General features: G+C 50.0%; 1 protein-coding gene across 1 annotated transcript in view; it reads left to right on the top strand.

Moving 5' to 3' along the window:
• F5 (coagulation factor V) overlaps nt 1–14234 on the top strand; it is a 728300-nt gene that overhangs the window by 267424 nt on the left and 446642 nt on the right. Inside the window, exon 10 of the mRNA XM_069204171.1 lies at nt 4225–4436. Within this exon, the coding sequence (XP_069060272.1) occupies nt 4225–4436 (212 nt within the window). The remainder of the gene's footprint in view (nt 1–4224; nt 4437–14234) is intronic.

The raw sequence follows: 14234 nt of genomic DNA, 5'->3' as shown, positions 1-14234 counted from the left end.
GCAATGACAGTGGCCTTGAGGCTGGTTACGTACATCTGTTTTTTCAGGGGATGTCCAAAAGTCTCTTATGGACATACCCTTTGATGGCTCCCGTCTCTTTGGAGACAAGGCTGACTTGGCTTCGGAGAGGTTCTAGGACTTCCAGTCTACGGCTCGGTCTCTCAGCCTTTCCACTGCCCCTCACTCTCAACAGTCCGCCTTTCGCCCCTTTCGTTGCATCCTTATCTCAGCCACCGTGCCACCCAGGGTGTTCAGCTGCTGCGTGGCTGGGGATGCGGTGGGACAGGGAACAAGAGGTCTGCCCAGCCCACACCTGCCCCTGCTGCAGCCTCCAAACCCTCCTAGCCCATCCCCTCACTCTGGTCCAGTTGGCGACAGGATTCGCCATCACCTGCCCCACTGGGAATCCATCACTACGGTGAGGTGGGTTTTGCAGATTGGTCGAAATCTGCCCCACCCACCATGCCTCCATCAGTCAGCCGTATTCCGGAGGATCATTTGGCACTTCTCCACCAGGAAGTTGCGGCTCTCTTGACCAAGGGAGCCACAGAGAGGGTCCCTGCACCAGAAGTATGTTGTGGTTGTTATTCCTGCTACTTTCTGGTGCCCCCAAAAAAAAGGGCTTATGTCCTATCCTAAACCTTCGGGACCTCAATCTCTTCCTCAAGAAGGAGAAATTCAAAATGCTCACTGTGGCTCAGGTCCTGTTTACCTTGGACCCAGGATACTGGATGGTAGCGTTGGATTTGCAGGACACTTATTTCCATAGTCCCATCCTGCCTGCCTACAGACGTTACCTACGATTTGTGGTAGGTCACGAGCACTTTCAATTTACCGTGCTCTCCTTCGGCCTTATCAGCGCCCTTCGGGTGTTCACAAAAGTGATGGCAGTGGTTTCAGCTCATCTGCGCAGGTTGGGGGTTTCAGTCTTCCCCTACCTCGATGACTGACTGTTGAAGGCAGACTCGCCCCAGAAAGTTGTCTCCCACCTTCAGATTACTACGAACCTCCTGCACATTCTGGGGTTCACTATAAACATGCTGGTCACACCTGACTCCCTCTCAGACGCTCCCTTTCATCTGAGCTGTTCTGGACACAGTGAAGTTTCAGGCCTATCCTCCCAAAAAGCGAGTCCAAGATATTCAGGCTATGATTCTGATCTCTCAGCCTCTGTCTTGGGTTTTGGTGAAACTGACTGTGAAGTTGCTGGGCCTCATGGCCTCCTGCACCCCGCTAGTGACACATTCCAGATGACATATGTGGGATCTGCAGTGGGACTTGAAGTTCCAGTGGGCGCAGTATCAGTGAAATCTCTCCGACATGGTCCAGATCTCGGAGGGAACTGCAAAAGACCTGTAGTGGTGGCTTTCAAATCCGCATTCGGTCAATGGCAGATCCCTCTCCCTTCCTGGATGCATCACTTCTGGGATGTGGCAGCCACATGGGAGAGGCGGAGATCAGAGGCCTCTGGTCTCCGGCGGAGTCAGGGCTCCATATCAATCTTTTGGAGCTAGGGGCAATCAGGCTTGCATTTCTTCCCTCTCTCAAAGCAAAAGTAGTACAAGTGTTCACGTACAACACTACCACCATGTAGTACTGCAACAAACAGGGCGGAGTAGAGTCCTGGACCCTTTGTCAGGAGGCAGTACGCCTCTGGACATGGCTGGCACATAAGGACATTACCCTGGTGGTTCAACATCTGGCAGGCTCTCTGAACGACAGAGTAGGCAAACTCAGCCGTCGATGCATAGCCAATCACGAATGGCATCTCCATCCGGAGGTGGCACAAGGTCTCTTTCAGCAGTGGGGAGAGCCCTGGTTAGATCTGTTCGCCTCCGCAGAGAATGTGCAATGTCAGCTGTTTTGCACGTTGGAGTTTCTAGGGTGGCACTCACTTGGCGATGCTTTTCGTCTCGAGTGGAACTCCGGCTCCCTTTATGCTTTTCCACCTATACCACTTCTGCCCAGAGTTCTCAAGAAGATCAGGAACAACCGGGCCCAAGTTATCTTGGTGGCTCCATTCTGGGCACAGAGAGTATGGTATCCAGAGTTATTGAGCATGGCCACCAATCCTCCACTCAGACTGCCTCTTCGGGAGGATATTCTGTCGCAGCAGAAGGGGACGGTTCTCCACCTGAACCTGTCCAATCTCCGCCTTCATGCGTGGAGATTGAGGGGTGGCAGTTGACGGTTTTAGACCTACCACCCGAAGTCTGTGACTTTATCTTGGCAACCAGGCGTCCCTCCAACAAAAATGTAAATGCCTGTTGTTGGCATAAATATGTGATATGGTGTACCAACATATCTGTTGACCCCCTCTCTGCTTCTCTTTCTGAGATTATTTTGCTCAATCTCTCTTTGGCCCAGCAGGGCTCTGCTTTGGGCACCCTTAAAGGTTGTTTATCGGCTGTTTCGCCCTTTCTTAAGTTGCCTGATGAGCCTTCACTGTTTAAGTGTTCCATTGTCAGCTGATTCCTTAAGGGTTTCACCCACTTATTTCCTCCCACTCCATTTATAATTTCTCAGTGGGACTTCAAACTTGTGCTTACTTTCTTAATGTGTACTCCCTTCGATCTGATGCACAATTGTCCATTACGGCTCCTTACTTTCAAGACTGTTTTTCTTGTTGCCATCACTTCTGCTTGCAGAGTAAGTGGGCTTCAGCGTCTTTCTTCAAAGACCCCATACTTGTCTGTGCACCTTGACAAAGTGGTGCTACCCACTAAGGCTTCCTTCCTTCCTTTCCAAGGTTGTTACACCTTTTCATGTAGGCCAGTCCATCACCTTGCATACTTTTTACGCACCTCCACATCCTTCTCATGATGAGGACAGACTCACCGTCTGGACCCAAAAAGAGTATTGGCGTTTTATCTCCATCGTACTAAAGATTTCGGGGTTGGGCGATCAACTCTTTGTTGGATATGTAGGTGCAAAGAAAGGGAGTGCAAAAAAGTACCATCTGTTGATGGGTACTTCTTTGCATCAAGATGTGCCATGCTTTGGCCAAGAAGCAAGCCCCTGAGGGCTTGTGCGCTCATTCCACCAGAGCCACTGCTGCTTCCACTGCGTTAGCACACAGAGTTCCTGTCCTGGATATCTGCCAGGCAGCTACATAGGCATCCTTGCACATGTTTACTAAACATTACTGCCTGGACTGTCAGGTCCGTTGGGACAGCTACTTTGGTCGTTCGGTCCAGCAGGACTTTCTAGTATGATTTTGGTTCGCAGCCCACCGCTGAGGATGGCACTGCTTGGGTATCTATTCTAAGGTAAGGAATCTGCAACTAGAAGTCTCTATCAGATGTACAAGTTACTTACATTTGGTAATGATATATCTGGTAGAGACATATTCTAGTTGCAGATTTCTTACCCACCCACCCATCCTCCCCGCTTGCGAACTGATTTCTAGGGATAGGGCTTCCCCATTGAGGGCCTTAGCTCTGGCACACCAATCTCAGTATTCTTCACGGCCCTGCGCTTTGGCGTGGAAAGTTGTAAAAAGAAACTGACATCACTGCGCTGAGGCAGCATCTATGTACTATTCCAGACGTCATCACGGCGACTACGATGCCAACTACACCTGCAGAGTCGACCGAAGCCACCTACAGACGCGCATGGATATTGCTTGAAGAAAAAATCTCCATATCCATTCTGATGCCTAGGGAAACATTCTAAGGTAAGGAATCTGCACCTAGAATATATCTCTACCAGATATATCGTTACCGAAGGTAAGTAACTTGTACTATGTAAATCAGGCCCAACGTGGTGAGATTTGTGTATAGGAAATCTGCCAGATTATGAGTTTTAAATTGGGGGAACGGAGTGGTAGCATCACATTTGCCCATTCTGTGCCCCAGAACTGAGAACCGGGAAGAAATACTTTACCAGGTAAAAACATGATTTTCAGCATTGCTTTAACCCTTCGTGGTATTACTTCCTTGGATTACCACAGTTGTAGGAATGAAGGAGATGTGAAGGAGATGCATGTGATTTGCACTAGGTGAAAATGGAGCGGTATTTGTTTTGTGCGTTCAGCTTTGTGCTTGTGTGCGTCAGGAAGGAGGGGGTGTGATGGGGAGTCCTTTGGCATTTTTGCCCCGGGCCCTGTTCCAGCACACTGAAGGCTCCTGTGTAGATTTAAAAACACAATATTGTTTTTTACAATGGCTCAATTGTCATAGTTTCTGTAGCTTAATTTCTGCCAACTGTTTTTCATTCTTTCAGACAATAGCTCACAGAGCCATGCAGTAAAGCCAGGAGAAACATTTACCTATGAGTGGTATATTCATGACACTGATGTGCCAACACAAAATGATGCACAGTGCGTGACAAGGCCATATTATAGTGCTGTTGACATGACAAGAGATATCGCCTCTGGGCTCATTGGACAACTTCTAATTTGTAAGACCTTGTCAGTAAACACAAGGCAATTGCAGGTAAGATGATTTCATGTTTGTTTCTTTATTTATTTGATTTTTTTTTACTGAATCAAACATCTCTTTGAGTCCACGTCAGTCAGTTATGGTGGTAGATATGCATGGGTGAAATATAACTATGCCCAGCTAGGGGTTAGTGTAGCAGCAGGAGACAGTTTACTGATATCAGTTAGGCTTAGGTGAGAACTGAGACAGCACTATGGGTGTCTCTGGTTGGAGGATCGGCAGATGTAAGATACATGGTGAGTGGTGCCAACCATGTGCTGCGGATTGTACGTTGCTTTTGTCCACCGTAGAGAGTTCAGGTACCTATCTAGCTTTAATTTGTGACTTTATCTCAATATCTCAGTTATCAGTCAAAGGTTTATTTAATACTTGTTATGTTCACACATTTTCATAGGAGTTCATAGGAGTGGAATTAAGAACATACTGGAATGTCTTTAGGTATAGCACCTTCCTAAAGTCCAAGGGATCTGTAGGCATGTTTTGCCATGCAAATCTCAGTTGATTGATAGTCTAGTTTCTTCAGATATCCAAAGAACTTTTATCTAATGCTTGATGAATGGTGCAGGGGATATTTAGGTTTAAACCGTCACTCAACATGAACCCATGGAGGGCTTTAAGTAAGAGGGAAAGGTTATGCCTATATTTTATTGAGTTGAGCAGTAGTCAGGCTGCTAGACTTTTCACTTGCCGTCTGTCAATGAGCTTTTTGGGAAGATCAATGTTAATCACCTTCACGTAATTCAGGTGTACCAACACTGGACTCATGAGTAGCTTTAGTTGGTTGTTTTTAACACACTGTGTTCATTGGAAGTGAAGAAGAGTAGATCTAAGTTGAATATCATTCAGTAATTCCTTATTTCCTCTGCCAGGATTGAACCTTTCTCCCTGAAACTGGCTCTTGGATCTTGATCATCTTGCCCTCTCTGTTACCTAGCACCATGATATATGTGTGGACAGGATACAGGCACATGAATCTCTTCCTCATTAATTGGTAAATGTGGTTCAGCTATTTAGAAATCTTGGCAATTTCCATTTTCTCTCTTCTGTCTAGAGATGATACATCTGTACATATCAGAAATGATAATAGGGTGTAGTTTTATAATTACAACTGCGCCAGAGGACATGGACATCTGTGGAATGATCCAGGTGACAAAGATGAACCTAATAGTATATGTGTGCAGTACTTTACTTAGAGAATTTAATATCTCTGATTTGGCTTGGGTGATGGGAGAATGGGTAGTACAGCTTTAGAACTTGTACTTTCCTGAGGGCAGAGCTTGGCCCCGAGAAGAGAATGATGGCCGTTTCCTAGAGTGTGGTCTGTCCAAGACTGCTGCTGAGAACCTTATTCTCTATTTCATGCACCACATTTGGTGATCACTATGCCAACCTGGCAAAGTAAAAAAATCGGCCCCTGACCAGGGAAAGGGATGTTTGCAGATCTGAGACCGATCACTGAGATCCCTAGGCCTTCACTATCTGGAAAGCCAAACACTTGTGGGAGAAGTGGCAAACTGTTCTATGCTTACCATGTCTGTGGCAAGACATTTACCGCTCGAGGGCTGTGCAGTCCTGTACCTACCCACGTCTATGGGGGTGCAGGTATTGCCCAGCCCCTTCCGCGTTGGCTTCAGTAACAGTAAACACCCTTATGCAAGAACTACAAGACAATAGGTCCTCTGTCTCATTTGTGTAAATGGTTTTGGAAGTCGCTCACCCCTGTAAAGGTTCAGGTGATTGCATTCCACAGAACTTCCTTATCAATATTTTTAGTCCATTCCTACGGTTGCAAGAAACCTTACCTCACAATACCTACTCTGTGTGAGACACAAAATACCCTTTTTATGGAGACTTTATTTTACATTTACACCACCGTTAGTGTGCTTTCAGTGTTATGCACCCTCAGTGTTAGTGCTTTCAATACCTATGTTAAAAGGAACACGATCTTGACGTATTTGGGCTCGAACAAAAACAGACATAGTTCTACTTCATAAAAAAATGGGAAAACAACGACGTGACTGGGTGGGACCTTTGATAGCAACTTCAGGCTCTGATAACTCAGTGAATCAACCAGAACCCTCCAAGAGGCTGCACAGAACATGTGGAGTGTCTACACTATTCCTTAAAACTTTACCACATACGATCTCTCTAAGGTGGCCAGAAGGGTTGCCGTGTTTTTGCAAAGGTGTGTACCCAAGGCAGTTCTTTCATAATTGGATCGATTTATTGCCCCCGATGAATGAGTGATATGGAGGTTAAATGGTCAGCTAGAGACATTTGAAGAAATTTGGGGTTCTTTGGCCGTCGTTACAAACCTGGCGGTCGGTGATAAAGCGGCGGTAATACCGCCAACAGACCGGCGGTAAAAAAATTGAATTATGACCACGGCGGAAACCGCCAACACAGACAACCACTTTAACACACCGACCGCAACAGCGGTACTAACAAGCACCACAGCGGTAACCGCCAATAGCCAGGCGGAAGACAAGGTTCCGCCCACTGTATTATGAGACACCAATCTGCCACCTTTTCTGGGGCAGTACCAGTGCCATCAAAAGCACTGTGGAAACAGTACACAGAAGGCAAAGGACTCACCTCTGGAGGCTCAAGGAAGAACCACGACGCAATGGAGCCCGAACTGCAGGTGTTCCCCATGCTGGTCTACCTCCTCCTACACCAGGAATACCAACGCGGGCGATGACGACCACGGTGAGTACTGCAGCCTAGCACACAGGGGAGGGGGCAGGAAAAAGAGAGTGACATACACAAGCAACACCCCACCCCCAACAACATATACACCACCAGATGCAACATTACATATTCACACCCCACCACTGAAACATAATGCAAGGAAAAAATTATTTTAAGAAAGTGAGTGTAATAATATAAAATACTAGAAATAAGTCCTCAAAAATTAAAACAGTATTTACAGATATACAAATGAAGGGACACCGCCCAGTCCATAATGTCTGTGGGCCACAGGGCCATATCACATTGGCCAAGGCCCCACTTGACTCCTGCCTCAATACGGAGAGAACACTGCTGGGGCATCAAGTTGAAAATACACAGGCACCTCAGGGGGAAGGGGAAGAGGGGCACCTCAGCCAGAAGATAGTACAAAGCCACTGCTCCTGGAGGGGGCTACACGCCCTCGCGATGGCCTGGGGAGTGCAAAGCCACAGTCTCTCAAGTGGGTGGTTTGCCCACTGCTTGGTCCTGGGGAGTGCAAGGCCAGAGTCTCTCAAGTGGGTGGTTTGCCCACTGCTTGGTCCTGGGGAGTGCAAGGCCACAGTCTCTCTAGTGGGTGGTTTGCCCACTGCTTGGTCCTGGGGATTGCAAAGCCACAGTCTCTCACCTGGGTGTCAGATCCACGAGATTTGCTGTGGGCAGGATGCATGACACTCCATGGAGGCAGGACTACAGTCCATCCGCCGCCGGCGACGGCTGTACAGTGTCGGTTCTGCCAGTGGTGGGGGGAGGCTCCAGCCCTTCCCCTCCAGCCTCGGACGGCTGCCCACTGGGGCTGCTGCCAGTGGTGCTGGTGGCGGTGCTGCGGGTGGTGCTGCCAGTGGTGGGGGGAGGCTTAAGCCCTTCCCCTGCAGCCTCGGACAGCTGCCCACTGGGGCTACTGCTGCTGCCAGTGGTGCTGGAGGCAGTGCTGGTGGCGGTGCTGGTGGCAGTGCTGCCAGTGGTGGGGGGATGCTCCAGCCGTTCCCCTGTAGCCTTGGTTGGCTAAAGCGGCATGGTTGGTGGTGGGGCTCAGATCCTGTCACTGCACCAGGCCTCCTGTCCCTCCTGCCTGCAGGGACAGGCCCTTTGCCCTTGCCCTTGGCAGCTGTTAGTACCTTCTTACCCTTGGCAGCTGGTGTTGCATCCTTGCCCTTGGCAGCTGATGGTGCATCATTGGCCTTGGCAGCTGGTGGTGCATCCTTGACCTTGGCAGCTGGTGGTGCCTCCTTGGTCTTTGCAGCTGTTGGTCCCTTCTTGCCCTTGGCAGCTGGTGGTTGTTTCTTGGCCTTGCCCTTGGCAGCTGGTGCAGGCACACTGCCAGTGCTGATGGGTGTCTCCTTGGAGCCGCTCACACCTGCAGTAGCTGCCAGAACTACAGTGGTCGTGGACTGGGTGGCTGAGGTGCCGGCCTGGGTTCTGCCCACCTTGGCCCGAAGTGAAGGATGGGGGGCTAAGGGGCAGGAAAGAGGTCAAGGGTGGAGAGGAAAAGCTTTTTAGGGAAACTGGGGTGGAAAGAGGGTGAAGGTTTGGGAGTGGAGGAAGAGGGAGTGGTGGATGGAGGTGTCTGTCTGCTGTGTTTGGGTGCATGGGCTGGATGCTGTTGTGAGGTGGATGGCTGTTGGGTGTCTGAGTGCTTGTGTTTGTGTACCTTGGGAGGAGGGGGCACAGACACAGTGGGAGAGGACACAGGGGACATGTGCATGGATGTGGGGGTGGTGTCTGCCAGTGAGGGGTGTGTAGTGATAGGCGTGATGGTGATGGAGGTAGTGGATGAGGATGTAGTGCATGCAGGTGTGAGTGGAGATGCAAGTGGGAGGGAGGTGGACAAGGAGGAGGAGGAGTGGGACACAGGGGAGGCAGTGGATGTTGGCATGTCTGATTCTGGATGGTGTTTGTGTGAGTGCCTGTGTGATGATGTGTGGTGCTTGTGTTTGCCTGAGCCACTCCTGTGTGTTGTGTTCGTTGCATGCTGGTCTGATGGTGTGCTTGGGATAGGCTGGAGTTGAGGGGAATGGGACTGGGTAGAGGAAGTTGGAGGTTGAAGGCTAGAGACAGGGACTATGGCTGCCATCAGGGAAGAGGCCAGAGCCTAGAATGATCTCTGCTGGGCCGCCACGCCAGAGTGAATTCCCTCCAGGAATGCATTTGTTTGCTACAGGATGGCATTCACTATGGTTGACTGCCCAACAGAGATGGATCGCAGGAGGTCAATAGACTCCTCACTCAGGGCAGCAGGGCTCACTGGGGCAGTCCCTGAGGTGCCTGGGCTGAAGGAGATGCCCACCCTCCTGGGTGAGCGGGCACAGGAAACACGCTGAGGGGCTGCTGGGAGGGTGGTGCTGGTACAGGGGGTGATGGCTGTACCTGTAGTTGGGGTGGGCACAGGTGTCCGACACCACCAGGGAGCTTCCATTGGAGGAGGTATCACTGTCAGAACTGTCCCCTCCAGACTCCGCTGTGGTGCTCCCCTCGCCCTCCGTCCTACTGGTGCCCTCACCGTCGGTGGATTCAGCCTCATGGGCCCTGTGGGATGCAGCTCCCTCTGTCGCCAGTGCCTCTGCTCCTCCGCCAGATGATGCTAATGCACATAAGGACAGGGTGACAAAACAAAAAGAGGGGGAAGAGACAGAAGATACAGAGTGACAAAACAAAAAGAGGGGGAAGAGACAGAAAATACACTTGGTCAATGTCAGCAACAACACCACCGTTGGCGTACACAACACACAGGGAACAGCTCTATGCACTAGGCAATGCACTACCAGTCACAATGCTAGTCAACAGGCCATGGAGAATAATGCCTAACACCAATAGCAGCATACCTGAGACCCACAGAACCCTGCCCAGTAGTAGATGCCCACTAGCATGTCTGGGGGTGGAGTGCAACTGACCCTGCCCAACATAGAACCTACCCTGCAATGTTCGACCTGGTCTAGGGGCACCCATAGGCCCACATCCCCCACCCAGATAACACCCCACCACGCACAATTTGCCGATTTGGAAACTGTACTCTCCCCCTTGTGGCTGCTGTGATGCCCTCAAGCGCCCATCCAACTCCGGATAGGCCACTGCCTGTTTGTGGAACATCAGGGGGTCAGGTTTCGACGGGCACCCCATCCTCATTGGGAGGCCATCCCAGCCAGGCCTTCGGCGTCTTCCTTGCCCATCGTCTCAGGTCCTCCCACCGTTTGGGACAGTGGGTGCTCCGCCCGTCGTAGACCCCCAGGGTCCGCACATCCTTGGCAATGGAACGCCATATACCCTTTTTTCTGATGGGCGCTGGCCTGCAGACAAATAAGCATAGAAAAAAGGTAACAGTCATACTGTCTGGCCTGCTACACCCATGGCCCACCATATCCCTCCCAACCCCTTACGCACATACATTGACCACCATACATGCAGCACTCTGCCCAGGACCCCTCAACCAGCCCCCCCCTTACACGAGGCCGTTACACACAGCACTGCATGTATTCATGCGCCATGCATCGTACGCACAGTGTACTCACCTGTTGGTCTGGAGGCTTTAAAGCAATCGGTACTGGGGTAGGACCCCATCCATCAGTCTCTCCAACTCCTCCGAAGTGAAGGCTGGGGCCCTGTCCCCAGAGACTCGAGCCATGGTCGCTTCCAGACACAGGTCACAGCAGCACTTGCAGTGTAGGCCCTCTCCTGTTGAAGGTCAGGTAGCAAGTGAGTGAACAGATAGAATATGACAGTCACGTCTGCGGCGGTGTGTACAGTTACCGCCGGCGTACATCACCATTGGCTACTATACTCCATAGGGCCCAAAGAAATAACCAATGAGGAGTTGCACGGCGGTTCTCGACCGCCTCCCGCAACGGCGCACAACATCAGTGGAATTACCTCATTTCCACCTGTCCCTCCACACAGGACAGTCGTCCGCTATTTCAGGAGGGGGGCAGGCCATGGCACATAACTGTTTCACAGCAGACGTAAGCACATTTGGGACTACACGTAAACATACTGTTTATGTCACAACATGCAATGCATTTTACTCTGTGGATATGTTTGAAAATGACCAGCTGGTCACCGTTTTGCCCTGCAGATTACAACCGCTGAGGATGATTAGGAGATGAAGAGATCCCCCTGGTGGACTTGGCAACCATGGAGGACAGGCACATTATTCTCACCTACAGACTTGATAGGGCCACAATCCAAGAGCAGTGTGCCCAATTTGAGCCAGACCTGATCTCAGCTATCCGTCAGCCCACCGGGATACCCCTTCTTGTGCAGGTCCTGTCAGTGCTCCATTTCCTGGCAAGTGGTTCCTTCCAAACAACAGTGGCCATGGCATCAGGGATGACTCAGCCAATGTTCTCAGTAGTGCTGACCAGAGTGTTGTCTGCCCTGATTAAACACATGCACAGCTACATTGTGTTCCCCCTGGTGGAGGATTTGGCCACAGTGAAGGCTTACTTCTATGCAATGGGACATATCCACAACATCATTGGAGCAAGTGATGGTACATATATTGCTTTTGTCCTCTACCCCCCAACCCCCAAAGGAAAGGTGAACAGGTGTTCAGAAATCAAAAGAGCTTTCACTCCATGAGTGTGCCTTGCGGACCAGAACATCTCCTATGTGAATGCAAAGTATCCTGGGTCTGATTGCTTTGGAGCGGGACAGATTCGGTCTGTGCATGATGCCTTTATCCTGAGGAATAGCAGCATCCCATATGTGATGGCTCAACTCCAGAGGCACAGGGTGTTGCTAGTAGGTGAGCCCCGGTCCCCACCCAGTAGATGTTGGTATATGGGTGTAGGGTTGGCCCTGTAGTGGTGGACACACTGTTGATTGACGTGTCCTGGGGACAGAGGTATGGGCCTGCTGGGTGGATGCTGTGCTGGTGTTTTCTGAGGGGGGAGACTGTGGTGGTATGGGATTGTGGCTGGGTAACCGACTGTCCGGAGGTCCCTGATGGGCCAGGTTGGTCATCCTGATCCAGGCGTGCAGAGCTGCTGTCATCACCGTGGGCCTCTTCTGTGGGGGGACTGGATGTTGCTGGCACCTCCTCTCCGGTGACATGTTGGGGACCTGTGGTGATGTAAATGCAGTGTTATGGGTTCTGCATGTGTCATCTTGTGCATGGGTATGTTGCCCTCCATGGTTGCTATTGCCATGGTAGATTGGCCTTAGTGAGAGTTGTTATTTGGTGGGCTAGGTGATTGTCCATGCATTGGTGGGGCATGCAGGGCTTGGCATTGGAATGAGTGGGTTGTTATGGTGGGGTGTATGTGAGGTGTGGGAGTTAGGGTGGTGAAGGTAAGAGTGGGAGTATGTGATGGCAAGCAGGTGGGTTTGGGGCAATATAGTAGTAAAGATTTGCCTTACCAGAGTCCAGTCCTACTACTACTCCTGCGAGGCCCTCCAGATGCATTATTGCCAAGACTTGCTCCTCCCATGTTGTTAGTTGTGAGGGAGGAGGTGGGGGTCCACCGCCAGTTCTCTGTACAGCAATCTGGTGTCTGGATACCACAGAACGTACCTTCCCCCGTAGGTCATTCCACCTCTTCCTGATGTCATCCCGTGTTCTTGGATGTTGCCCCACTGCGTTGACCCTGTCGACAATTCTCCGCCATAGCTCCATCTTCCTTGCAGTGGATGTCTGCTGCACCTATGATCCGAATAGCTGTGGCTCTACCCGGATGATTTCCTCCACCATGACCCTTAGCTCCTCCTCAGAAAATCTGGGGTGTCTTTGAGGTGCCATGATGTGGTGTGGGTGATGTGTGAGGTGCTGTCTGTTGTGATGTGTGAGTGGATGTGTTGGTTTGTGTTGTTTGAGGCGTGTGAATGTTGTATAAGTGATGGTGTTGTGTGTCTGTGGATGCTGGTGTTGTGTTAGCTAATCTCTCTCTCTGGCCTTCTTTCAAATTTTTAGTTGTAAGGGTTTGTGAGTAATGTGGATGTGTGCTTTGTATTGTATTGGGTGTGTGGGTGTGGTGTGTGTTTGTGTATCAGGTGTGTGCATTTCGCATTATCCAATGTAGTTGTGTTTTGTAAGTGTGTGTGTATTTTGAGCGTGGCGGTGTGTACCGCCAATGGATTACCGTGGTTGAAAGACCACTGCGTTGATTCGTGGGTCGTGATAGTGTGGGCGTATTCTTGTTGGCGTGACGGTGTGGGTTTTGGCATCACCAGTTTATCACTTACCTTTGGTGTGGCAGACTTGTGTGGGTGTCTGTATAGTGGCAGATTCTGAGCTGTGGGTCATAATACCTGTAGCGGATTTCCACCGCCGCAACGGTATGTTGGTGGTCTTCAGCACGGTGGAAAGTGGGATTTACCACCAGGGTTGTAATGAGGGCCATCATTTCCATTCCTCTTTGTGGAGCAGGGACCAAGCACTGATGGATTCAACTTAATCAGTGCCTGTCCGCTGCTTCCGACGTGTTTGACATACTGTTTTGTTCTTTTTAACGTCTAGTGCCTTGAAAACAGAAGGCTTGTGACTGGAAAACATGTGCCCAGTCGGAAAAACAAAATTAAAACATTTTATTTTTTATACCTCACTTTAATTTGTTTTGCCAAGTCATTATTTCTCACTTTACACTCAGATTTTTTTCTTTAGTTTTTGCTTGTGTGCGCAATTCTCAAACAATGACAATTATCTTGTTCTAAATATTGCAAAGCAACATTGTTTCTTTATTATGTGTAGTTTGTGAAATGACACTTTAGCACATAATCATGCAGTACACCCCAATCCACCTTACTCCAATCTACCCCACCTCACCCCACACCAATCTGCCACATCTCTCCTCACCCTACTCCAACCCAAAACACTCACCCCAATCCAGTCCTCTCAACCCACCCATACCCACACCAGTTCACCCCACTTCAATCCAAAACAATCTGCACCACTCCGAAACAATTTTCCCCACTCCAATCCAAAACAATATGCCCCACTCTAATCCAAAACAATATGTTCGATGGCATCTGTCGCTGTAGATACGCATGTTTTGCATAGCTCGCCATCTGGTGTTGGGTCCGAGTGTTACAAGTTGTTTTTCTTCGAAGAAGTCTTTCGAGTCACGGGACCGAGTG

Source organism: Pleurodeles waltl, chromosome 8 (genome assembly GCF_031143425.1).
Source record: "Pleurodeles waltl isolate 20211129_DDA chromosome 8, aPleWal1.hap1.20221129, whole genome shotgun sequence".
In the NCBI taxonomy this organism is placed as follows: domain Eukaryota; kingdom Metazoa; phylum Chordata; class Amphibia; order Caudata; family Salamandridae; genus Pleurodeles; species Pleurodeles waltl.
The sequence above is the reverse complement of the archived record's forward strand: the minus strand, read 5'-3'. Positions and strand labels throughout refer to the sequence as shown.